Below are 25288 nucleotides of genomic sequence, written 5' to 3' on the forward strand. Positions count from 1 at the left end.
CATACTGGAAAAGGGCACTTGTGCTTCCTTTACTTGCTTGTCTTTGAAGACTGTAGTGTATACCTTTGTATGAAATCTTCATTATTTTAGGCAATTTCAAGCATTGAATAGCCTACATTCCTCAAAACAATGATTGACTGACGAGTTTCTAGAGAAAGCGGTTTCTTTTTTTTTGCCATTTTTGACCTAATATTGACCTTAAGACAGGGGTGCCCACACTTTTTTGTGTGATGATCTACTTTTAAATGACCAACTCAATGAGATCTACCAACTAAAAAAACTGTTTCATTTAAAATAAGAAAATGCTTGTTGGGACTACTGCATGTATCCCTACATGGAATTAATCTTCTAATTAATAAAAAAATATATAATAATGTTCAATGTTGATATCATTCAGTTTTAAAACTACACCCAAAACACCTACAGCACAATAGTTTACAATAGCATTTACCTTATTCTGATGACGAGTAAATCATCGCCTGGTCAATATTTACTCGTCAAGTGCAAGTCAGACAGAAACTAAAAGAAGGAAAGACATTATATTTATTTTTATTAAAATTTAACAAAAGTACATTTAAATTTTGTGCGATCTACCAGCATTGCCTTTGCGATCGGATCGACCGGTAGATCCCGATCAATGTATTGAGCACCCCTTTAAGACATTCCAGTCTATTGCATACTGTAGCAACTCAAAAACAAACACAAAGACAACGTTAAGCTTCATTTAACGAACCAAGTAGCTTTCATCTGTGTTTGATATAATGGCAAGTGATTTTCTAGTACCAAATTAGCAATTTAGCAAGATTACTCAAGGATACATTGTTGGAGTGATGGCTGCTGGAAATGGGGCCTGTCTATAATCTCAAAAATTACTTTTTTCAAATAGTGATGGTGCTGTTTTTGTTTTTGCATCAGTAACATCCTGACTATACACTGTGAGCAGTTAAATGCCACTTTGGTGAATTAAAGTACCAGTTTCCTTCAGAAACAGCTAAATCTGTATATTATTCAAGAATGTTGGCCACCAACGTATATGATTCCAAAATCACTAGAAAACATGAAAATAGATGCAAAAATGTGTTGGGTACCGGCATACACACTAAAATAGAGGGAACTCACATGGTGAGGTTTAGGTATGGGAGCTGAACACGCAGCAACCTGAGACCACCGATGTTGTAAAAGGTAAAAAGATCAATTTTGGTTGCAAAAACAACAACAAAATAGGTGGCGGTATGTGCCTTACGTGCGAAATACGCCAAAACCCCGAAGAAGAAGAAGGCGTTCGTGACGAGTGATCAGACAGACCGGGAGCGCGCGCAGATCCGCCCTCCAGACGCCATTTCTGGGACGGTGTGGGGAGCTAAAGCAGCCTTTACACTGACTCTGGGAAAGAACAGAAGACACAAGAAACAAACTAAAAACTTCTTCTTGGTCGCTCTGTAAATTAGTACACACTAAAGTGGAGCAACGCTTGAGCAGGGCAACTTTTGAGAATTCACGTTACTTGTGATTTTGTTTTGTGTGAAGACGTGTTGCGGGCCGCCATTTTTGTTACAGCCTTCGAAGTCTGCTGGGAGTCCAAATAAGAGACAAAATTCTGCTGTACTTTGGTGTAATACACGAACCAGGACTCTTTGTTGGACGCAGCTGCCCAATGTCGCCTAGAATCGTCACGCAGAGCGATTTACTAAAATAATACGGCAATATTTCCCTCATCTTTAGCTGAGGGTGACTGAATACGGCTAGCTGGCTAACGCTTTATATTATCTCATAAGCTACTTTCACGGAAGAGAGAGCGGAAAAGGAAACTTTAATTGTAAATACGCGTTTTGGGGGTTCGTTGCTAACTTATTTTTGTTGTTTTAACCGGTTCTAAGCCTGCCGCGATTCTCGTGTTGCTGGAAAATTTAGCGATGCATCAAAGTTGGTTGACGCCAATCGCAGCCTGTCTGGTCAAACGTCAGGTTGCGGTTCAGTAGCACTGTTGATTTATCTACTTGCCTTGGACTTGACAGGAGTTATAAAAACGTGTACTAGCCTTCATACAAATCGACATTTTTTATTTATTTATTGCTAATTCGTTTTCCTTTACGAAATCGTAAACATGTCGTCTGCACGGTTCGACTCCTCTGACCGAGCCTGCTGGTATTTCGGGCAGGTGTCGAGACAGGAGGCGCAGAATAGATTACAGGGACAGAGACACGGGATGTTTTTGGTGCGAGATTCGTCCACCTGTCCCGGTGACTACGTACTGTCCGTATCCGAAAACTCAAAAGTTTCTCACTATATCATCAATTCTTTGCCAAACAAGAGATTCAAGATAGGCGACCAAGAGTTTGATAATCTACCTGCCCTTTTGGAGTTCTATAAAATACATTATCTGGATACGACCACCTTGATAGAGCCTGCACCAAGGTAAGCGCTTCATTTAGTTTTGACACTGGCACATCAATCCTTGTGTACTTCCCCTCCCCTAATTTGCTGGTTAACATGCATTCATAGGTTAAGAGGTAAGAGCCTAGATTAAGAGTAGTCCGTTGAACCTAGATGCAATTCCCTTTGATTTCCTTGCTGAATTGAGTCACAACATACAGAGAAATTCAGTAATTTCCATGAAAGATATCGGGAAGAAAACTGTAAGTGCACGTTAAGGAGTGGATTGAATATATCACAATAGTTGCCTAGTAAAAATGGATTTCAGTCATTTAGACTGTTTATTAAAAAGTGTTATTCATTTGTGTTGCTTATGATTCTGAAGCCCTGCTTCTGATGTTCAAAAATGTTTCTCCAACTACAGGTACCCCAGTACCCCTCTAACCACCGGTCCCATTCAGCCGGCTGGGGGACTTGGAGATGAGAACCAGGAGTATGTGCGGACTCTTTATGACTTCACTGGTAGCGATGCTGAAGATCTTCCTTTCAAGAAGGGTGAAGTCCTGATTATTCTGGACAAGCCTGAGGAGCAATGGTGGAGTGCCAAGAACAAGGATGGCAGAATAGGCATGATTCCTGTTCCCTATGTAGATAAGCTGATGAGGCCTTCACCTCACCTTAGTCAGCCTGGTCATGGTTCCCGCAATTCAAATAGCTATGGCATCCCAGAGCCTGCACACGCCTATGCCCAGCCTCAGACTCCATCTCCCCTTCCCCCTGTTACACCCGGCGCTGTCATCAACCCACTGCCTTCCATGCAGAATGGGCCTGTCATGGCAAAGGCTATCCAAAAACGAGTGCCCTGTGCATATGACAAGACTGCCTTAGCACTAGAGGTAGGTCCTTGCCTTTATGCCTTTTGACACTGAAAAATAATGCAAATATACTTTAAAGTGACCATTTGATTTTTGTGACAAAATGTTAATTAAAGAATGGCTACAAATTATTGTTAAATGTCACTAAACTACTGTTTATAAGACTGTACTACTGTAGATAAAAATAAGATTAGATAAAGTTGTGGCTTGTTAGGGTAGTACCCTCTTTCCTTATAGGCAGGCCTGTATGGAATCTGGGTTCTCATACTTTATTTTTGCAAGGGCAGGGAGATTTACAGTCGGTGACAAACTTTTATTAAATAATCATTCATTAGTTAAAGTTCTTACATTTAAATTATTACTAAACATGTTTAGCAAACGTTTTGCAGAGACTGGTTTTCAAAACACACTAACTCAAAATTGTAACATCGTAACAATTGCATTGCAGCGTCGTATTTTAGTTTGGTTACTTAGAGACAAATCTGACAATCAATGCACCCCTCAAAATCACAACGTAATCAATCTCAAAATAAAAAATAAGCGCCCTCTTTGACATGTGTTTAGTTGTCAGGTAATTGTCACTGAATTTCGAATTAAGCAAAAAGTCACATCATGCGCAATCACCATCGATCATCGTTTACATTTCGTCTTGTTAAAATATGGATAACCATCAAAAGCATGATGCATTTGGCATCAAATGTGCTCAAATGAATAAATGAGAATATCAAGAATTCTATTGTTTCCTTTTTTCTTTTTTTTTGATCATGTATGATATTGGCAACCTTTTGTCAAATTACAACCCATGTTGCTTTCTATTCATTGTTTTATAGTAATACAAGATGCAGTGCCGACTGCCATAGACATTTAAAGGAATATTCCGGGTTCAAAACAAGTTAAGCTCAATTGACAGCATTTGTAGCATAATGTTGATTACAATAAAAAAATTAATTTGACTTGCCTCTTATTTATTTATTTTATCCCCTTTTTTCCAAATTTGGAATGCCCAATTCCCACTAGTTATTTGGTCCTCATGGTGGTGTGGTCACTCCCCTCAATTCGGGTTGCGGAGGACAAGTTCTGAGACCGCCAATCCGTGCATTTTATCACATGATGTGGAGGCTCATTGTTCTCTCCGCGATCCACGCACAACTTACCACGTGCCCCATTGAGAGCGAAAACCACTAATCGTGACCACGAGGAGGTTACTCCATGTGACTACCCTCCTTAGCAACCGGGCCAATTTGGTTGCTTGGGAGACCTGGCTGCAGTCACTCAGCACACCCTGGAATCGATCTTGTGACTAGGGGTGGTATTTAGCATCAATACTCGCTGAGCTTCCCAGGCCCCGCCCCTCCTTTTCTTTAAAATGTCAAAGTTACAGGAAGTCCATAAAAATGTAAGTGAATGGGGGCCAATTTTTGGAGGGTTTAAAGGCAGAAATATGACGCTTATAATTTTATAAAAACACTTGTATTCTTCTGTTAAAAAATTTATTATTTGAGCTGTAGTTTAAATCATAATTTTACTGTAATTTTAGGGTTTGTTGATGTTACATCATCATGGAAACGAAGTTGTAAAATTGTCTATAAATTTACACCGAATTAGTAAGCAAATTCTAACACTAAAGTCATGTTAATGCATATTGTTTGTCTTGTGGCTAAACCTTTGAAACAGAGTTTTTACTTTTATGAATGAATTCCATTGTAAGTGGCTCACTGGAACACAGATTTTTGCCTTTTTTTTTTTTTTATTAAGAAAAGGAGGGACAAGTTAATTTTATTTTTGTGGTAATCAGTATTATGCCACAAATGCTGTCAATCGAGCTTAACTTTTATTGAACCCAGAATATTCCTTTTAATGGAGCTTCTTCTCAATGGTTCACAAGATTTTACTCATAAAGCGATACACATTTAAAGTATCTCACCCTTCATTACATTTTCCCAAAGTGGTCATATGGTGCTGATAGTGCAAAAATGCAAAATGACCAATTATTTCTCTTGCTGACACACTTGTCAGCTCATGTCCTTTCTGCTCAGTTCTACATTTCTCAGGGACTTTCCGTAGAGTAGACCTATCAATATATTAATAATAAAAATAACTTCATATGCTCAGTGATTATTCTTATTTTCAATGTACTTTCTGCTCCTGTTCATAGCGATTGTTAAATCTATTAATTTGTATTGGTCGCTCCATCTCTTTTGGAACCGGTTGATTTCTGAAAGCGAGAATGTTTCAAATGTACTTGGGTGAGTATGTTTTTAAGACCTAAGTGATGACTATAACATTATAATAGGCACAGAGGCTCCTGCCCCCCAGCTACTGTCCCTGTCAGATCACAAGAAGGAGCTTAATTCAGTGTAGAATTCTGAATTGGTTTGTTCAGGGTTTAGAATGGAATTCCATGCTTAAAGTCATCCCACCTGACAAGTTCCAGCAGCCTTCCGTCTGTTTCTACATGCCAGACAATGTCCATTTGCTAAAAGAAGTACATAACATATTTTTAGTCAACCTAAGATCATGTCAGTAAGGAAAGAAAAAAACACCAGAGAAACTCATGGATAGGATTAAATGCAGATTATATTTTTCATTCTGCCTTGTTTCAGATTTTCCCAATGTCTGCTGTGTTTTACTTACGAGTGCAGCTTGTTTATGGAAACAAGGAATATGATGCAGAGTATGTTATGGCCTAAAGCAAAATTAACTAATTGAATACTGCTATTTTAAGCATTTTGAGAAAATAGAAGCATGCCTGTGTTATTATGCACAGTAAAAATCAGTCTCAAATGTAAGCCAAGAAGGGTGAATTTAAGCTATTTAAAAGTTATATTATGCTTAGTATTAGGGGTGGGCAATATATCGGTAGACACAATTAAACCCATATAAATTTGACAACCGGTATACATTTTGGATTGTCGTCTCTATAGCGGTTGCACAAAAACACCATGTGGTAAGAAATATGCACCTCACGGTGGTTCTGTCAGAGAAATGGAGGAAGGCGGAGCGGCCTCACGTGAGACTGAGAATTGAAGAAACATTTACAGGGGTTTTCATGCACTGACACTTTTTCATGCAAATGTAAAGACATTCTACATATGCTGCTTTGACACACGCAGCTGTGTTTCACGCTCTATCGCTGTAGCTAAAACAATGTGTCATGCACCAACAATCATGTCCTGCAATTTTTTTAAACTACATTTCATCATTCTTAATATAATTCAGTTCAAATGATGTTTGACATTTGTAACAAACAGGCCATGTTTATAATAGGAAAGGAAAGTTTATAATAATTATATTCATCAACATCAGACTAAAATGTTGCAAATGTGAAATTTAGCTTTAAGGTAAGATTGATTTAAATTCCAAATAAAGAGAACATTAAGAGGTAGTTTTCATTTATAAAGCATTTAATTCACTGACTGGATTATCCGACAATAGGCATAGTATAGAAACCAATTTTATTGATTTTTATTTATTTTTTGAAAAATTTTACTATATAGTGATATATATATATTTGTTATTGTGATATAAAATTACTCATACCATGATAAGATTTTTGGTCATATTGCCCACCCCTGTTTAGTATGGTTCAATGTTTTTAGGTCTTGAAAAGTGGTGTTTTAATTTAGGGGTTTTCAAAATTAGATCCGGGGTTCGCAAGGGGGTGCTAGGGGGTTTAATAGATATAGCTTGTAAACTTTATCCGAATTTGACATAATTGCTGTTTCATTCTTTCTAAAGACTTCAAATATATTTCTGTTGAATTGAAAATGTTTTTCTTCAGGTTTATACATGTAACATTATTCTAATTGTGAGTAAAAAAAAATATACACAGTCAACTAAATACAAAGTAAATATTTTTCATTAAGACTAAAATTTTAAACATGTTTTTTGGATTTAAAACAATATGAAAATACTAATTATTTAATTTTGGAAGGCCTTGTTGTCTTAATATCATGCATACTATTCTCACACAGTATAAATAGGTTTTAGCCTGAAACATGAAAGTATATATCTGACACATTTTAGGGAGTCCCTCGCAAGGGGATCATCATGTTTGGAAGTCTTTGGCATCAAGATTAATCTCAGATTATTTCTAAGGGACCATTCAATCCCTTGAATTTTAAGCCAGACCACTATTTAACTTTGGGCTGGCAGGACTTTATTCAAAAGGGCTCATTAAGGGCTGAGCAATATGGACAAAAAAAATAAATAATCATAAAATGTTCTTATTATTATAAAACGTTTTATTTTTATTTGTTTTGTACATTATTTCATTATACATATTTGTATAGGTTGCAGATAGATGAAATCTCAGTTCAGCATTGCTGTTGCTAGACTATTGGAATGAGCTTTGTAAGAAGCCAGTGGCATTTTTCAGTCATGCTATACGGGGAATGCCATGCTCTTCAGTTGGTTCTGTGTGCCCTAAAGGTTTTAAGAGATCTGTACATTATTTGTGTTGAGACCGTATTTTAATTTGTTTTTCCATAGGTGGGTGACATTGTGAAAGTGACTAGGATGAACATCAGCGGTCAGTGGGAAGGGGAAGTAAACGGCCGGAGAGGTTCATTTCCCTTCACACATGTGAAAATATTAGACCCCCAAAACCCAGATGAGAACGAATGACCTGGGACTTGCTCTGTTACCAACCTGAACACTTCTAGGCTGCCCCATCAAGTAATACCACCGGTATTACGCTTGCCTGCCTAGGGGCTCAGCCATGCCGCATTTCTGAAGCAAACCATTTGCGCAGCTTTTGACTGTTTAATGCTCTGAAATCAAACGGTTCTTAACACCCTCACCTGGTTACAGGCAAATCATTAAAAAAAAAATTCACATCTGCCCTATATTTCCTGATATTTCCATGCCATTGACCATCTGTACCTGTGCCAAGGTGAGATGAGGCCTCCATCATGACTGGAGCCTTTCTTGCTACTCTCTGCCACTGCCCTCTCAGCTTTCTCTCTTCAGCTTTGACTTTTGCAAGCTAAATATGTTTGTGTTAAGAAAGAGAATTGGAACTGAGGATTAAAACCTCTGGTTTGATTGCCAAATTCTTTGTTTTGTCCAATATGCATTTTTCCCACATTGATCATTTTTTTTTGTTTTGTTACATTTAAACGTAATCCAAACGATACTGATTTGAATCATGGTAACAGCCCTGCTAGTTCTTTGCAGTGGCGATTTCTTAGAGACAACTGCACCACTTACCAGTTACACTGTCTTTTTCCTCAAGTAGAATATGTGGGACTAGTTTACTGTAACCTCTTTTTATTTGTGCCATAACTTGAAATCTGTAAATTGCAGTAATAGTGTAGTTAGATGGTTGTGGCTAGACTATTGAGGGATTTAACTTTTAAATGGTGAAGGGCTTGCCTGTGGAGCATCTTTGCTTCCAGTTGTGATACTTTAGTGATGCGATTTTGGGTTTAAGGGAGTGTAAGGGAAATAAATCCACCTCATCTATGCCAAGATGGAAATTTCACCTGTGCAATCAGGAGTTCATCTCTTGGGGATTGGATTCTGTGTCTGACCCTACACTCATCATTGCCTTTAGTTCTGGTGTCAGTAATGTCTGGATCTCTGCTTATTTAATGTTACTGCACATCACAAGGTCTTTATTATAAATATATTAACTTTGATGGTTTCTGCCCAGTTGATTAAGTATCTACACACAACTTTTTGGTTTTGTCCATCTGTAACCAGTTTCTATTTTTTTCTTTGACAGCTGTTAAATTAAGCATTTACTGTTTGTTGAATAAACTGGTGTGAAACTTTTCTAAAAAGGGATAAAAATACATGCTGGTGGACTCTGTGCATGACCTTCTGGCCAAGAGGATTTTCCCTCTAAGATTAAATACTGCATGTCATTTCTCTATTCCTGTTTTTTTTTTTTTCTTCTTCTTTTTTTCTTTAGAAATTCAAATATTTTTTGATTTTCCTTTCCCAGCACCAAGTTAAGACTAAACATTCATGTTAAAGTAATAATTCGGGTTCAGTACAAGTTAAGCTCAATCGACAGCATTTGTGGCATAATATTGATTAACCCCAAAAATAAAAAGCCATACATACTCTGTGTTACAGAAAGGCACTTACAACGGAAGTGAATGGGGCCAATCTGAAAATGTTTATATACCCACAGTTTTAAAAGTATAGACACAAAACATAAAATAAATTAGTGTTAACATGATTTTAGTGTGATAACATCACTTGGTAACCTTTTTTGTATAAAGTAATATCCAATTTTACAACAACTTTGCCACGATGAAATGTCAACAAAACCTAAAACTAAAAATTATGATTTAAACAACTTTACAGCTAAAATTATACATGAGGTTTAGCAGGTTTACTATTGTAAGTGCTTTTATAAAATTATAAGCTTCATATTTCTTATAAGTCAAAATAACTTTTTGTGGTAATCAGCATTATGCCACAAATGCTGTTGATTGAGCTTAACTTGTATTGAACTCTGAATATTCCTTTAAGCAACAGACCTACCTTTTTCTTTTAGAATCGCTCAATTTAAGGTTTAAAATGCTTAAGATTTCATTTATTTTGTTAAGGCTTTAACAGTATTATTGTTATTTTTTCACATTACAGAATATCCATGTGGCATCATTTGTTAAAAATGAAAATGTGTGCCTTTTATTTTCTTACTCCATTTACATGTGTTAATATTTCACATGGTTAACACCCATGCTGGTATTACCCATTATGTACAGAACAAATAAATACAATTTATGTCTAATTCTCTGTGTGCCTATGACCAACCTCACATGTATGCTGACTCTTAAGAGTGGTTTTCGTCAGACTTCAGTGTCCTAAAGTGGGACAATTCCAAACCTGTGTGTTTCTACAGACATTTGTTCAACAAAATGGTGACGTAACAGCCTGTTTAGAGACAACATCCTGTATTTGGATCAGGGGCTTGGTTACTCCATCTCAAATTTTTATTAGCAGCAGTTGTGATTGTGACGATGCCCTGGAGAGGAGATAATTAAAGAATTTTAATGAAGTGTTTAAAAAAAGAATCCTGTGTTATGATGAACTAGAGAAAGTTATGAAGGTCAAGCTTTGCCTCTTTATTCAATAAGTCAGGATCTCTTCGAGTGTTTGGCTCTGTGGCCTTGATAAGTGAATGTTGATGTATATGTTATACCACTTCAGTTCAAACAATACGTTTAATGTGTTTCGGTGTAGGATAGGTCGTTTACTGCACAGATTTGGAAACACCAGAGATGTGTTATTCCTCTTAACACAGATCATTATTACAAAGTATTTGCAAGCCTTGAAGGGAAAATTTGGGAATCAAGGGTGTGCTTGTGTTTCTTTGTCTGTGGGCATGGATATGTCATGGCAATTTGCCATCACTTATTGAAAATACTGTGTAGCAACTAATGACAAGGGGATATTCAGGGGAGGAGTTTATCTGTTGACTGCCACCTGGAGGTCAGAAAATACACTTTAAAGAAATAGTTTAACTTGAACTGAAAAATGTGTGATTTATTTGCTCATCTTGTGTCGTTCCAAACCTGAAGGATTTTCCTATATTTTCAAATTTTTGGAAAATCACAGTTCAAAATGTAGTAGCTAAAATGTACATAGAATTTAGAACTGTTGATTGTGCTAAAGGGTTTGAGAAACTGAATCAAAAATTGGAACCAGGAATTTTGTGACCCTCCACAACCAGTGTGTCATATTTATTAATTTTCCATCATGCTCCAAACCAGAGAAAATTAAATCAGAAGGACAAGAAAACTGCCTATGCTTTGCACATAACTATATAAACCAATTCATGTAATTTGAGGTTAGAAATTTACTTTAAACAGATGTCTTTTTAATTGTTTTCAAGTACATTACATCTTTGAGTAAATGTGACTGCAGGAGAATACAGTCACTCTTCAAAGCCAGTTAATTATGACATTTGAAGGGTGCCTGTGTATGCAAATGGTTGTGTTGGTCGTATGATTATTGAAAACAGGTGGAGATAAGCTCGACAGCATCAAACCATCACTCCAGAACTGTGCATGTGCTTAGGAAACTTGACAGACACTGCAATGGTGGGGTTAAAAATAAGGCAAATTGTACAATTGTTGCTGGACTTTGATATTTAATTATAAGGAGCTGGAGAAATAGAGGAGTTTGTTTTGATGTTATATGTAAAGATCTGATTGTTGTACATATGTCAATTAAAGCGGAAATAAACAATAAAGAATTTGGTTTATGTTAAGATTAAATAATAGCAATGTATGAGACTGAGTTTTGAGATTTGTACTTTTTCCATTGAAAATATAATTTCAGATTTGTTAAGGGGGCAGTTTCTTTTTAGTTGTTCTAAGTTAGAGCAGGCAATGTAAAATAAAAGGTTGTGTGTGACTGACTATTTTTGGAACTTTTTCTGAATCGTCTCAACACTTCATGAGACCTCAAATGCACACACACACAAAACTCTTAACAGGGCAGCACCTTAAAAATGTGAGGAGGTCTGTGGTAAAAAGTAATTACGCTGATAACATGGTTTTGAAAGCAAATTCATTCTTGAGCAAACAATGCTGCTTTCTTGGTTCAGGACAGTGAGCATTTTGTCACAAATAACAAATTGTTATTTTAACTAACCAAACAAGTGCTTGCACATTCGCTTCTCTCTTAACCTCATGAGCCTCTGAAAGGTTACATTTGAATAATTTAATATGCTGTTCTACTCAGGGATTGATGGAAATTGATTCTTTTTGAGGATCCATCACTGAGTAACTAAAGCAGAGGTCGATGCAGGCCCATTTTAGAGCATTACCAGACTGTTCCAAGGCTAATTCTGCTGCTATAGATTGAAACTTACAATAATATGTGTCTGGCCAGCTCTTAAAGTGATGACCTCAATGTAAGAGAAAAGACTAAATGGATAAAATAGCACAATTGAGGAGTCGCGTGGCGCCATGCGAGGTTCCGATGTGTGAATGGTGAGCTCTGCGCACTTTGCTAGTTTTTAATACTTTTTAAACCGGTGAGTTTCGATACACCCTGTTCCATAACGGTCCTTGGAAGACTATATGTCAAAGAATTCACAATCCTCAGGTTCTGGAGACATTAAAAGATGCTTTCATGCTCAAGCTGAAGCTCCAAAGCAACAGGCCTCACGCCTGGGACTCAATTTGGTCAGTGAGATTAAAGAGATTCAGCGTCAACTGTTGAACATGAAGGCGATACTGACGAAGTTTGTTGCTGACTTGGATGATCTTGCTGATCTTGCACCACAAGAGTGGTGGATGTTGAGAAATCGATAATCTGAGAGGGAGAGGGAATTAGCTGCTAACCCGCTAGCGACCAAGGTAGACTTGGAGCGTCTCTGGGAAAAGTTGGAAGATCTTGAGCATTGTAACCGGCGAAACAGCGTCCAAATTGTTGGAATTCCTGAGGTTGAAGAAAGCTGATATATGGTGAAATTCCGAGACGAGCTCTTCCCGAGTCTGCTCGACATAACAGACAATAAGTCTCTAGGTATAGACTTGACATAAGAAATTGAGCGAGCTCACAGAGTTCTGGCTCGGTGATCCGTGGAGGGAGACAGGCCCTGATCAATTCTGGCAACATTTCTGAGATCATTCGATAAAGATCTCGTGTTACGCAAGGCGAGGAGTAAAGGAAGGCTTTCTTAGAAGAACCACAGAATTTTCTTGTTCCCAGACTTGGCGAATTCAAAAAGAGAGAAACGTGATCGATTCAAGGAGTGCAAGAACCTACATCAACAGAACAGCGCTTTTGCACTGATGTTCCCAGCCAATTGAGAATAGATACTAAAGATGGCTGCTAAATATTTACATGCCCACAGCAAGCGATGTCTTTCATAAAATCAATGGAATGAGTTAGTCATTGTGTGATACTCTCAATGCAGCCGAGTGGGCCTGACTCGCTGAACATTCACTTGACCGTCCGAGGAAACTGGGCACCTTTTTTTATTATTGTATAGTTTATTTTGTGGAATAACACTCCTTCGGGACAGTTTGTGGATGAATCTGCATGTTCCTTGTGATTATGTCTCCTATTAGATGGAGTTTGTTTTATAGAATATTTTCTGTTGTGTAATTCTGTCTCACAAAATTTGTATAGAAACACCGGACATGAATGGGTTGGGGCACCACATAAAAAGAAGGAAGGTTATTCCTTTTCTTAAAACGTAAGAAATATGATATAGTGTTTCTTCAAGAAATCCATCTTTCCCCACAGGAAGCTGAAACATTTGGGAAGATATGGGGTGGACGTGTTTTCTTTAGTGCTGGCTCAAGAAAGAGCAGGAGAGTCATTACATTGATAAATAAGCATCTACAATTCAAATGTCTCAAACAGATTAAAGATAAACTAGAATGTACATTTCCTGAAGAAAATGTGAGTGGAGCTTGCCGTGGCAAAACTCGTCAAATAGCATTTTATAACTGCTGAGATATGTGTTTTTTACTCGGTTGCTAGGGTACCCCCATCTGGTTGCTAGGCAGTTACCATAGTGATATTTATCAAGTCTCATTGCTATCCTGAGTAAAATCAGTCAACCCGGAAGTGTCTACAATGTTCTGATCCAGAGATATGTGATTTGTTACTTGGTTGCTAGGGTAACCCCTCCTTGTTACTAGGCAGTTACCATAGTGATTCTAATCAAGTGTCTTTGCCATCCTGATTGAAATAAACCAACCCAGAAGTCTCTACGTTTTTCTGATGCAGAGATATGTGATTTGTTACTCGGTTGCTAGAGTAACCCCATCTGGTTGCTAGGCAGTTACCATAGTGATACTTATCATGTCACCTTGCCATCCTGTTTAAAATAAATCAACCCAGAAGTCTCTTCGATTTTCTGGTGCAGAGATATGTGATTTGTTACTCGGTTGCTAGGGTAACCCCATGTGGTTGCTAGGCAGTTACCATAGTGATACTTATCAAGTGTCCTTGCCATCCTGATTGAAATAAACCAACCCAGAAGTCTCTATAATTTTCTGGTGCAGAGATATAGTTATTGCTAAACGGTTGATAGGGTACTCTGTTTAGTTGCTAGGGAGTGGCTTGGTAGCTGCCAATCATGAATCTCCAAAGGCTGCTTGTCAGTATCAATGATATAAACCAACTCCCATGCCTCTGTGACATTCAGAACGGAAGATATCCCTCTATGGATTTTGGTTGCTAAGGTGCTCGACAATGGTTGCTAGGGAGGGGCTAGGAAGTGTTGAGGTGATTCATGATTGGCTGTTTGCTGCCCAGAGTCAAACAAGACCACCCTTGTGTTTCTATGACACTTCTATCCGGAGATATCCCTTTGAACTCTTTCATTAGAAGTCTATGGGACTTGTTGCTAAGGTGCTCTAAATGGTTGCTAGGGCGTGGCTTGATAGCTTCACAATGATCCTGAGAGACTGATTGGTCATCTGAGTAAAATGAGCCCGCCAACTTGTCTCTATGACACTGTGATCCAGAGCTATGTTCAATACAAAATCCCTATGCAATTTCATTTCATGGGCCGTCCTACACCATTGTAAGTCAATGGGGCAACTTTGGGCAGCGCCTGCCCCCCAGGGGTGCAACTTTTACCCTATATTGAGGTATGCTCTTACAGAGCCTGCCAGCCTCTTCAAATGTGGCAAATGACACGTTTCTGCGAAATTCTCGCTCGGAGCTGTGACTCGTCAAAGTTTGTCGCAATGTTAAGTTTTTTGCCCCTGGGGCAAATACCGTACCCCCGATCGCTTATAAAAGTCATAGCACACCTCTCCTCAATAGGCCGCATAATTTGACGCCTCACTCAGGGGTGTGTGACAAAAGCTGCGGGACAAGTTACGCGCCGAACTTTTGTGTGGAAGAATAATAATTATTGAGAATAACAATAGTGATGCCTTGCCTTTGGCAAGCACCACTAATTAGGAAGAGTCTTTATTGTTCTAGCAGAAATTCAGGGGCAAAGGTTGATTTTGGCTAATATCATGAACTGTATAACTGTCTGAGCACCTAACGTGGATGAACAGGGCTTTTTTATAGGTCTTGAAGGGATGCTACAAGCCGCTGGCACCCCTCAAGATATAATATTGGGAGGAGAGTTTAATCTGTTGATGGATTCAGTCTTTGATCATAGAGAAGCAAAAGTTTTTATGCCCCTTAGAGCAACAATTCACATTTTTGCCAACATTCACAGCAACAGACACAAATTTGGTTTACACATTCACACATTCGTGTGTTATTATTATATTTTTTATTTGTATTGTTTATTTTGTGTGTATGTACTGATGTGTGACCACAGGGGTGTTTGTTGAGGGTAGGGTGGTAGTGGGAGTTAAATGTTGATTCTGTGTATTTATGTTTTGCTTTTATGTGTTTGGTGTAGAAATCAATAAAAACATTTATCGTAAAAAATAAATAAATAGCACATTTGAATTATGAAATGATTTATCATATTCATCAGATTTTTTATATAAAACTGCCTAAAGGGTTAGTTCAACCAAAATGAAAATCATTTACTCACACTCATGTTGTTAAAAACATGTATGTCTCTTTCTTCTGTGGAACACAAAATGAGATGTTAGGCAGAATGTTAATTTCATTGCATCTTTTTCGATACAATCAAATTGAATGGTGACTGAGACTAACATTGCCTTATATATCCTTTTGTTGTTTGGAAAAACATGAGCACATGATGACATTCTTGCGTGAATGATCCCATTAGCCTCTATTTCTCTTTGAATCTATTCAGACAGTGAGCAATGTTAACCTAATCTCTCAAAATTTTCTTTGCATGTAGAAAAGAAGAAGCACTGATGTGTCTATATTTAGTCTTTCAATTAGTCTCGGTCAGATGAACCGTTGCCACATCTGTATAAGGTAATTTTTAAGAGCATTTTAAGTGTAACAGCCAAAGCAGTGTTTGATATACTTGCTGTACTGTCATATTAACTGTTGCAAAGACAGCAGAAATGTGAAATTATCTATACAAATGACATTTTCTTCAGCATTGTTACTCTTATTTTGTTTATGCATTTATCATAATTATATCTCATATAATTATATCTAGTTATAATTTAGCATTTCAGATAATTTGACAATAATTGAACATGTGAAATGTTGTATGTTAAAAGAACAGTTCCCCCCAAAGCTCGCCCTCATGCTGTTCCAAACCTGGATCTCTAATGGAGATGTTAGGCAGAATGTTAGGAACTGACAGCCTCAGTCCCCATTTATTTCATTGTAACAGCAGCACACACATTTTTCAAAATGTATCATGCTCCACTGAAGAAATAAAGTTATACAGGTTTGGAACCTCATTAGGGTGTGAAAATGATGACATAATTTTCATTTCAACTGTCTTTGTGCATTGAGTATAGAGTGATGGGTGCATTAGATTAAGTTGGCCTTCCAGAATCTTCACGTCCTATTTGGGAGTACTGACGATTAAACATTAACAGGACATATGCTGATGCCTTCTGCTGTGGAAATGAGGCCATGTTGAGTTATCGTGACACCCCACTGGCTCTCTGTGGGATCTGGGTCAGATATGGAGTCAGAACCAGGGCTTGATTCAAAATCCAGAGAGCTCACTTATCTCTGTTTATCTCTCTACCCTTTGTACCCTTACCTAATAAGGAACAAAATGAGGATATTATTGAACTTGGACTTTAAAGTAAGTTTAAATCACTGTTGAATCCTGCATTCTTTATAATGCATCATTTAAGTATTCTCTACTTAACAGTACTATCGCTCTCCAAATCTATTACTGGAGGCCCCCCAGTAGTAGGCTTTACATATTTTGGATTTCTTAATCTAATCAGACACACCTCATTCAACTCAGCAGCTTGGCAGTATAGGCTCCAAGACCTGGGTGTGTCAGATAGACATCCAAAATATGTCCTGATGGGGGGCCTCCAGGAACAGGAGCGGGAAACACTATCTTGTTGTGTAAGAATAAGACCGATAACTCGATATGCTATAAAATAAAAAATAAAATACCTTTTCATGTTTTACTGTTCATACTGTTATGCTATAGAACTATTTAACTATTTAGTCTCAACTGGAAAACACTTACCTGAAATGGTTAAAGAACACAGCATGCCTTCCTGAAATAAACTATTAGATCTCACATTTTAGATTTAGAACAGGCTGAATAGATTTTGCCCTCTGGTGGCTATAAAGAGCATTTCTCTTTAACTGTTCGTAAATCAGGCCCATTGTACCAAAGGGGCTCAGTTTGTGGTCTCACCACCCCATCCCTAATCCTAACCAAATAGAGCCTGTAAGGCTGAGTACCATGCAAGTAACAACCAGAGGCACCTTTCTCCCATCACGGTAAATTAGCGATGATTTTTAAGAAGGGCCTGGGTAGGGTTGCACCAGCTGTGCTTAAAGTCTCACATAAGTTGGGACGTAAAGTTCACACTAGGGCTTAGTAACTACTAGTTAGTTTGTAACTAAGTCAGTGCTTAATTTGGTTGCACCAACTGTTTCTAAGGCAAGACTTAACCTGTAGGTCGTAAGCTCTCCGTAAAGTAATGCGTAGTCACATATTAGGACATTTGCCTGTACTATTTATCCAATAAGCAGCCTTCAGATTTGTACACAGAAGTGTTATGAAGCTGTACATTTCAATTTGATCTTGTTACGATTGATGTTCAAACCTTGTTTGTTCACATAACTGTCAACTGTAATAAATGATATCCCCATTAAAATACGATACTCAATAATTGTAGATTTGATAAATAGTTTATTTTTCCTATGTAAATAACAATATTTTAGGAACTGTAAAATAAGTGAGGAGTGATAAATAAATTAATACAACAGGCTGGAAAAACAGACATTTATTCATTTTAATATCCTATATATATTTTGAATGTGTTGAAACTTGACACCGGGTGACGCATCCTGAAAACTGTACCGTTTGATCAGTCTGAAGAGCCCCTTTCTATAATGTAGGATGTGGGAAGCAGGAGAAGGCAGACGGGTGGTTAGGATCCAAAAGCGGCTTTATTATAAATAACAAACAATTAAACACAAAGAAAAGTCCACGATGGGAAAAAACTAACAATAACACAAAAAAGGAACACACAGCTGAAGAACATAAACGAAGAGCCGGAAACAGGGGCATAGGAACGACATGTAACCGTACTGTCATGACAAAGGAAAAGGAAAACAACAGGGTTTAAATACACAGACACAATGAAGACTAAACGAGACACAGGTGAGAACAATGATGAGTGCAGGCAGTGAGGGAGGCCGGGAATTGTGGGAATTGTAGTTCTTTAGACAAAGACAAGTGAAACACGGAGTGGACAACAAGGAAAACGTGACATGGAATGGGATAAGTGATGTGTGAAACAGAAAACACGGGGTAGACAACACGGGAACGTAACAAGTACAGTAATGTTAAAACTTACTTGTGAAAAGTAATCCCCCGGGCCCTATTTGCGATGGTCCGCCGATTAGAACAGGAAAATGCTCCACATAGTGCTCTGGCATCTTAACTGCTGGCGCGCAACGAAACTAGGAGTACGACCGGTTTAAGATGGCGGCTGTATTTCTCAGTGCGCAGCGGCCAATAGGGCATCTAGTCTCTATATAATATCTATGGTGCAACCGGCCCAGGGTGCCCCCAAGTGTATCTCTCTGCTTCCTGCAAGACTACAAGGAACACCCACTGCATGACATGCCCACTACACGTAACGCCCCCCTTGGATTATCAAGCCATTCTATTGGCTACATTAACTTTTAAAATCCTTTGCAATCACTGCATGACTCAGTTTCTTTTAACTATTTCTCCAGTTAGCCTACAAGCTAATCAGTTTGCCTATTAGCTTAGCATACCGATAGCTTCTTCTCCTCTTCACTTTCATAACATTTCTCCTCACTGTTGGCACCTAGTGATACGGCGCTATGATTAAATTCAAAAGAACGGTATTGCCATTACTAGTCCCTTTTTAGGAGGGTTGCAGCCCTCCTATAATTCATCTCAGCCCCCCTAAAAAAATCTGTGACTTTGCAATCATCCCGTAAGTGTTTTAAAGTCAGCATGAAACGGAAGTTGTGACCGAATTTACTTCCGTATTGTGACATATTTCAGAGTGAGACAGCTTATCGAACAAGAAAAAATGTAACCCCCTACCACCGTGCTGCTCGAGTTAGAGCCGGTTATTGGTGAAATTGAGCAGCAGTCTCAACACATTTATGATCAAAATGACAGCATAAATGCACAAGCACATCACAGTCTTTGCTTACAAAGACGCTGTAGCCGTTGAAAATGAGTGTGTAAAAGATAACCATATTTTTAAAAAAATTATCACAAAACACTATATATAAAGGGAAAAAACACTAAAGCTGTGTGTCCACCAAAGCGTTTTTTTGCCAGCTGAAAATGCCAGCACTTTTCTGAAAATGCCCAGCTGGGAGCACTTGAGAGCGCTTTGGAGGCACAGCGTGTTGCAAATACAAAGGAGGAGTACTTGTTCTGGCTCTGGATGAAGGGAAGGCTGAAGAAGGGAAGTCTGGGAATGCCATCTGGTACAGACGTGAATACAGCAAACTTCTCCATTGTTGTTCAGTAGTTACACAAGTAGGATGTGACAGTTAGTCTGTCTGGTATTTGTCCCACCCCTTCTCCACTGTGATTGGACAGTTGGGTAAAAAGTGAAAATGATGAGCAATAAATGCTCGGCGCCTCATCATGTTGCTGGCTTTTTTAAAATACGTGGCGCTCCGGTTGCAAACAATTAAAAAAATTAGCTGGCCTCAGGAAAAAAACACTTTGGTGGACACACGGCCTTACTCGCGTTGTGCATCCCAAGATAACTGCATTCAAATATATAAATAAACTCCAGAAGCTTCCAAAGCATTGTATTCATTATTGATCACCTCAGCAATTCAGGTGTGAAATGTCTCGAACACAACCACGAAATCAACGTTATTCCTCCTCATTTGAAATGTAAATTCAAGTCAGCTGACCCAAAACCTCTTCACAGACGTTTGGGTTAAGGAACAATAGTTTTGAAGGAAAACAGATGAGAATACACCTTGCCATCTTTACCAACATGTGATTGATGCTTTGTTTAACTCTATGCAAGGTTGTGGTATTTATAAGAAAGGAGTAGGGTTTAAGTGGACTAAATGATTGGATAAGTCCTGCATACGTCACCAGAGTATATCCTTTCACAGGAAGATCAAGTTATGAAATTTTGATTGAAGATTAAAAATAAAAATAAAACATATGCATGGATGATTCGTTTACAGTAAGATCAATAGCATGCATTTTAGGAACAGCCGACTTTAAACAGCTGCAGAAGCAACACTGCACTTGTTTGAAGCGTGAGGCGCTTTGGTTGATTTTCTTGCCTTTAAGACTGAATAAAGTGCGAGCCAATAGCACTGGAATGTGGGCTGTGAAGGACAGGATTGGGGAGTAATGGAATACATGTAAAGGGATTATGTATTTAAAGTACAAAATATATGTAACCGTATTCCACTACAGTTACAATTTATATAATTGGTAATTAGAATACAGTTACATTCAAAAAGTATTTTGATTACTTAAGAGATTACTTTGCATTTTATTGTCATTTGTTTCATTAAATTTTTAGTCCTTTCAGATGGAAAAATGTATACATATAAATGACGTGATCCAAAGTACATTTGAACAGCGGTGAAACACTTTCTTATGATGCGTTACATTCATACGAGCAGACAGAGAAGTAAGTTTGAAGTTAATTTGGAGCAAAAGAATCTGTAGTGGAATACATTTCAAATGTAACCCTCCAAACCCTTGTGAATGAGCATATTTTTGACCCTATGACCCTTTTTGGAGCTCTGCCTGCATCTATACCCTTCTTGCCTGTTCTGTAAGCTGCAGCCAGGTAAACTTGATGATTTTAGACAAGCTAACAGGCTATTTGTTGCTTCTCCCCTGACCCTTCTCTCTCATCAGGTAAGCCTGTCTAGTGATTAGTTTATTCAAAGGATTTGTGTTCCCAGAATCTGAATTTTTTTTCTAAAATAATTAAATGATGAGTGCTACTTTATGAGTGCTACAATAGATTAAAGGTTTGGTAGGCTACTGGGTGGTCAAGGTAGTAAGGTAAGCAGCTGTTGCATAATAATTGTCAGAATTAGATTAACTATCTCCTCACAAACCTTTGTTTTAGAACACATTATAAAATATATATTTTTAAAGATAGATCTGGAAAGAATGAAGGCCTTCTGTACAATTATACTCTAACTAATAATACATTTAAATAGTAGGCATTATGCCATTGGCATTCAAAAAACAAAAACAGTTTACACATGCATGACTAGGACTCAGATCTAGCTAAGTTTAACACCCTCAAATTCCCACTGAACTTCAGTGAACTTTATACTTGATATTGAAAAGGCGACAAAAGTTTTCAGGGCAGAAAATTATTTAAGCAAACATTTTTAAAAGCAAACCTGGCCAAATTTGTTTATGGACAGTGTTTTCAAAGTATATAGGCAATATTGTTGTGTAAGTGTTCTGCCTGGGCCGTTGGACTTGTAACCAAAAAATCTAAATAGAAAACTAATAGAGATAACAGTTTAATTTTAGCACAGAACATTCCACGAGACACCCCATATACATGGAGATAACGGATCTAGGCCTGGGCGACATGGGCAGTCGCCCAGGACGGCATCTTGCGCGGGGGGATGGGTAACGTGGCGGCAGCACCCCCCACTCGTCTCAACAACTTTGGGGGCGTTCTCATTTAGAAACACTCCCTCCCCTGTCAACAACTTTGAGGGCATGTTGAAGTGGGTTTCACCCAGGGTGCCAAACAAGCTAGAACCGCTACTGGAGATAACAGTAGAAACAGAAATAGCTGTTGGGTGCTTTGTATTTTCTGGGAAACAGACAAAACAACACAAAAACATTAATCATTCAAAGACAGCACTGGGGCTTTGACAGTTCCTGTCCTCCCCACCGCTGGCCCAGAGTCTGTGACACAGGTGGCCCTCTGAGGAAAGAGTGCAACAGAGGACTACGGTAATAGAAACTCTGATTGTTGAGATTGTTGCAGACTGTCCCATAACACTAAGGACACATTTCAATGGTATTTCTCAGGTAGAGTGGACATTTAATGTATGGTCGTCCAAAAAAATTTATTAAACTCCTTTAGTATTGGGTTTTTAATGTTAAACTCACTTCTCGCATGAACACGTCAGCGTGATTACCTCACACGAGAGACTGCGTGACCTCAGCCCTCTTGTGAACGTGCATACTGCTGCTTACCAGAAGTGATGATTTATAGTTAAAAGTATTTAAATATCACTTTTATAGACATTCATTTAACCACTGGAGTTGTATGGATGATGTTAATGCTGATTGTCTGTGATTTTTGGAGCATCAAAAATCGTGTTACCATCCATATGCATTATAAGGACCTACTGAGATGAGATATTTTTCTATTTTTCTTCAAATGTGTTCTGCTGAAGAAAGGAAATCATATACATCTGGGATTGAAAGCGGGTGAGTAAATGATGAGAGAATCTTCATTTTTTTGGGTGAAATATTCCTTTAAATGAGCAGTCCTTTAATATTCCTTGCAATCAATACAACTCAAAGGGTTAAATACAAGATAAGCTCATTCGACAGGATATGTGGCATAATGTTGATTACCACAAAAACTAATTTAGACTTGTCCCTCTTTTCATTTAAAACTAAAATATGTGAGGCACTTACAATGGAAGTAAATGGGGGAACATTTTGGAGGGTTTAAAGGCAGAAATGTGCAACTTATAATTTTATAAAACCATTTACATTAATTCTTCTGTTAAAATGTGACTTTTTTATATTATTTATTAGTTGTTTACCAGGATAACAGGTTTACGTTGTGATGTCAAAGAAGTTCTAAGTGATTGAATTACAGTGATTTTAGTGATTTTATTACACTATAATCAGGCTAACATGCATATTGTTTACAACTTATGGCTATACTTTTAAAACAGTAGGTATTTAAATGTTTACAGACTTGCCCCATTCACCTCCATTGTAAGTGCCTCACTGCAACACAGATTTCTTTTTTGATTGAGCTTAAAAGTGCACTCAGGAATTTTTCCTTATTAAAACGTTTAACTCCTAAAGACTTTAATTGTAATTTTTCAATATATGTAAGAAATCATGACCACTCACATTAAAATGAAGACTCTAGTCATATCAGTAACCTTATAAAAGCTGTTTTATCCTACATGGAGAGGGTCTGCACATGGTGGCTGCTATGTTAGAATCACATGACCAGCTGAATACTACTCACTTAATACCAGTAACCATCCTGTTATTTGACACTTTCACTCATTGATTAAAGTAATCATGGCTGAATGTGAATACAAAATTTCTTCAGTGGCATCTTACTGAAACTGAAAACTATTTAAATGATGCTGCATTCAAGCCACTAGGTGTCAGGATGGTGCCAAGATGACAAAAGTTACTGAGTGCGCCTTTAACTTTTATTGAACCCGGTTTTAATAGAAAAAAGGACTCCGCCATGGTCGATCATATACAAAATTTGTTTGTACCTTTATCCATCAGTTTAGACAAACCAAGTCTGGTCAGTGGACATTCTGTCTGATTTACTCTTGCCAGTACAACCGCTTGACAAATCAATACAAAACATTATTTGGTACAAAATAAATTATAATTTCATGAGCCTTAAACCCATAAACACAGATAAGAAGTTTAAAGATTGAGGATATAGGAGACGTTCTTTAATATACTTGGGTGAACACACCTTCTTGTTGCTTGCAGTTAGCAGTCATTCATTGTGCCAGTATTTGTTTTGGCTCTTTAGTACATCACTGTCATCTCCATAAACCATAAAATGGCTTCACATAACAATTTAAAATAAAAGTTCAAGAATTAAATCTAAACAGAAAGATCTGACTACCTGTTGTGTGTTTAAAAAAAACAAAAAAACAAAATGTATTTGACATTTTATATCAGAACAGAATATTGTAGAACTTGATGTTCAACGTCAGATGGCAGCACAGAGTTAATTTTGCACAGCAGATTTGGACACCCATAATCTGTAGTAAATCATGTCATTGCAGCATGTCATTGCTCTACAAAGTAGAGTTGTCAACATTTGCTCTAGGTTCCTTAGATCTAGGTCTGTATCATTATAGTGATAAATGCTGCATTTAAAATGTTGTTATTGCACTGATAGATTTGTGTCATATTTTGATAGATAATCTCTCTCTTTCCTAGCATTTGCCTGCATAGATGCAGGGTACACTTTGTGATAGTACGCATATATATATATTTATATATATATGTATGTATATATTTGATTTGGCTCAAGTTTTATGCCTGATGCCCTTCCTGTCGCTTGGGGGACTCTCACTCACACGCATACGAGGCAATTTAGAGTCTCCAATTCACTTAACCTGCATGTTTTTGGACTTCTGGGGGAAACCGGAGCACCCAGAGGAAACCCACGTAAACACGGGGAGAACATGCAAACTCCACACAGAAAGGCCCTAGTTGAGCTAGGACTCGAACCCAGGATGTTCTTGCTGTGAGGTGACTGTGCTAATGGTTAATCATTTACTCATAATCATCATCATGACTTAATTTCTTCCGTGTAACACAAAAGGAGATGTTAGGCACAATGTTAGGAACTGACAAAAGCACAAAAAACCCCACTGTAAACATAGTTTTCTTGCATTGTTAGATTTTTTTTAAACAAGCTAATTATTGGTAGTTATCAGCATTTTGGTGTGCATGCAAACACACTCAATTGGTTACTTTACAGTCAATGCTGAAGGCAGCTGAATAAGCTAAAATTAGTCTTCTTATATAATGAATTAGACCCTGAGCAGTTTTGGTGTACTGTGACTGTCCTTTCCCAATCACAGATCGCCACACATGCACACACACTTACACACACACACACACGTGTCCTTTTGTCACAAGAAAACCTGAGCTGCTGCTAATTGTGGTGCTGGCAGGTTGCCATGGCCATTATATCCTGTCTTTGCAGCAGGCTTTTATTGAGAGCTCTGGCTAGATGAGCTGCCACTGCACCACA

General features: G+C 37.9%; 1 protein-coding gene across 1 annotated transcript; it reads left to right on the top strand.

Annotated features, from left to right (window-relative positions):
- Positions 1 to 1337: 1337 nt before the first annotated feature.
- Positions 1338 to 11496, top strand: LOC127628048 (crk-like protein). The gene is made up of 3 exons (XM_052104708.1): positions 1338 to 2415; positions 2798 to 3269; positions 7740 to 11496. Exons 1-3 carry the CDS (start codon positions 2105 to 2107, stop codon positions 7872 to 7874), a joined length of 918 nt encoding a protein of 305 aa, XP_051960668.1. The 5' UTR covers positions 1338 to 2104; the 3' UTR covers positions 7875 to 11496.
- The last annotated feature ends 13792 nt before the right edge of the window (positions 11497 to 25288 follow it).

The sequence above is a fragment of the Xyrauchen texanus genome, chromosome 34 (genome assembly GCF_025860055.1).
Source record: "Xyrauchen texanus isolate HMW12.3.18 chromosome 34, RBS_HiC_50CHRs, whole genome shotgun sequence".
Lineage (NCBI taxonomy): Eukaryota > Metazoa > Chordata > Actinopteri > Cypriniformes > Catostomidae > Xyrauchen > Xyrauchen texanus.

Coding starts and splice junctions, on each gene's coding strand:
- LOC127628048 (XM_052104708.1), top strand. CDS start 2,105: ATGTCGTCTGCACGGTTCGACTCCTCTGACCGAGCCTGCTGGTATTTC. Junction 2,416..2,797: donor TTGATAGAGCCTGCACCAAG/GTAAGCGCTTCA, acceptor CTCCAACTACAG/GTACCCCAGTACCCCTCTAA. Junction 3,270..7,739: donor AGACTGCCTTAGCACTAGAG/GTAGGTCCTTGC, acceptor GTTTTTCCATAG/GTGGGTGACATTGTGAAAGT.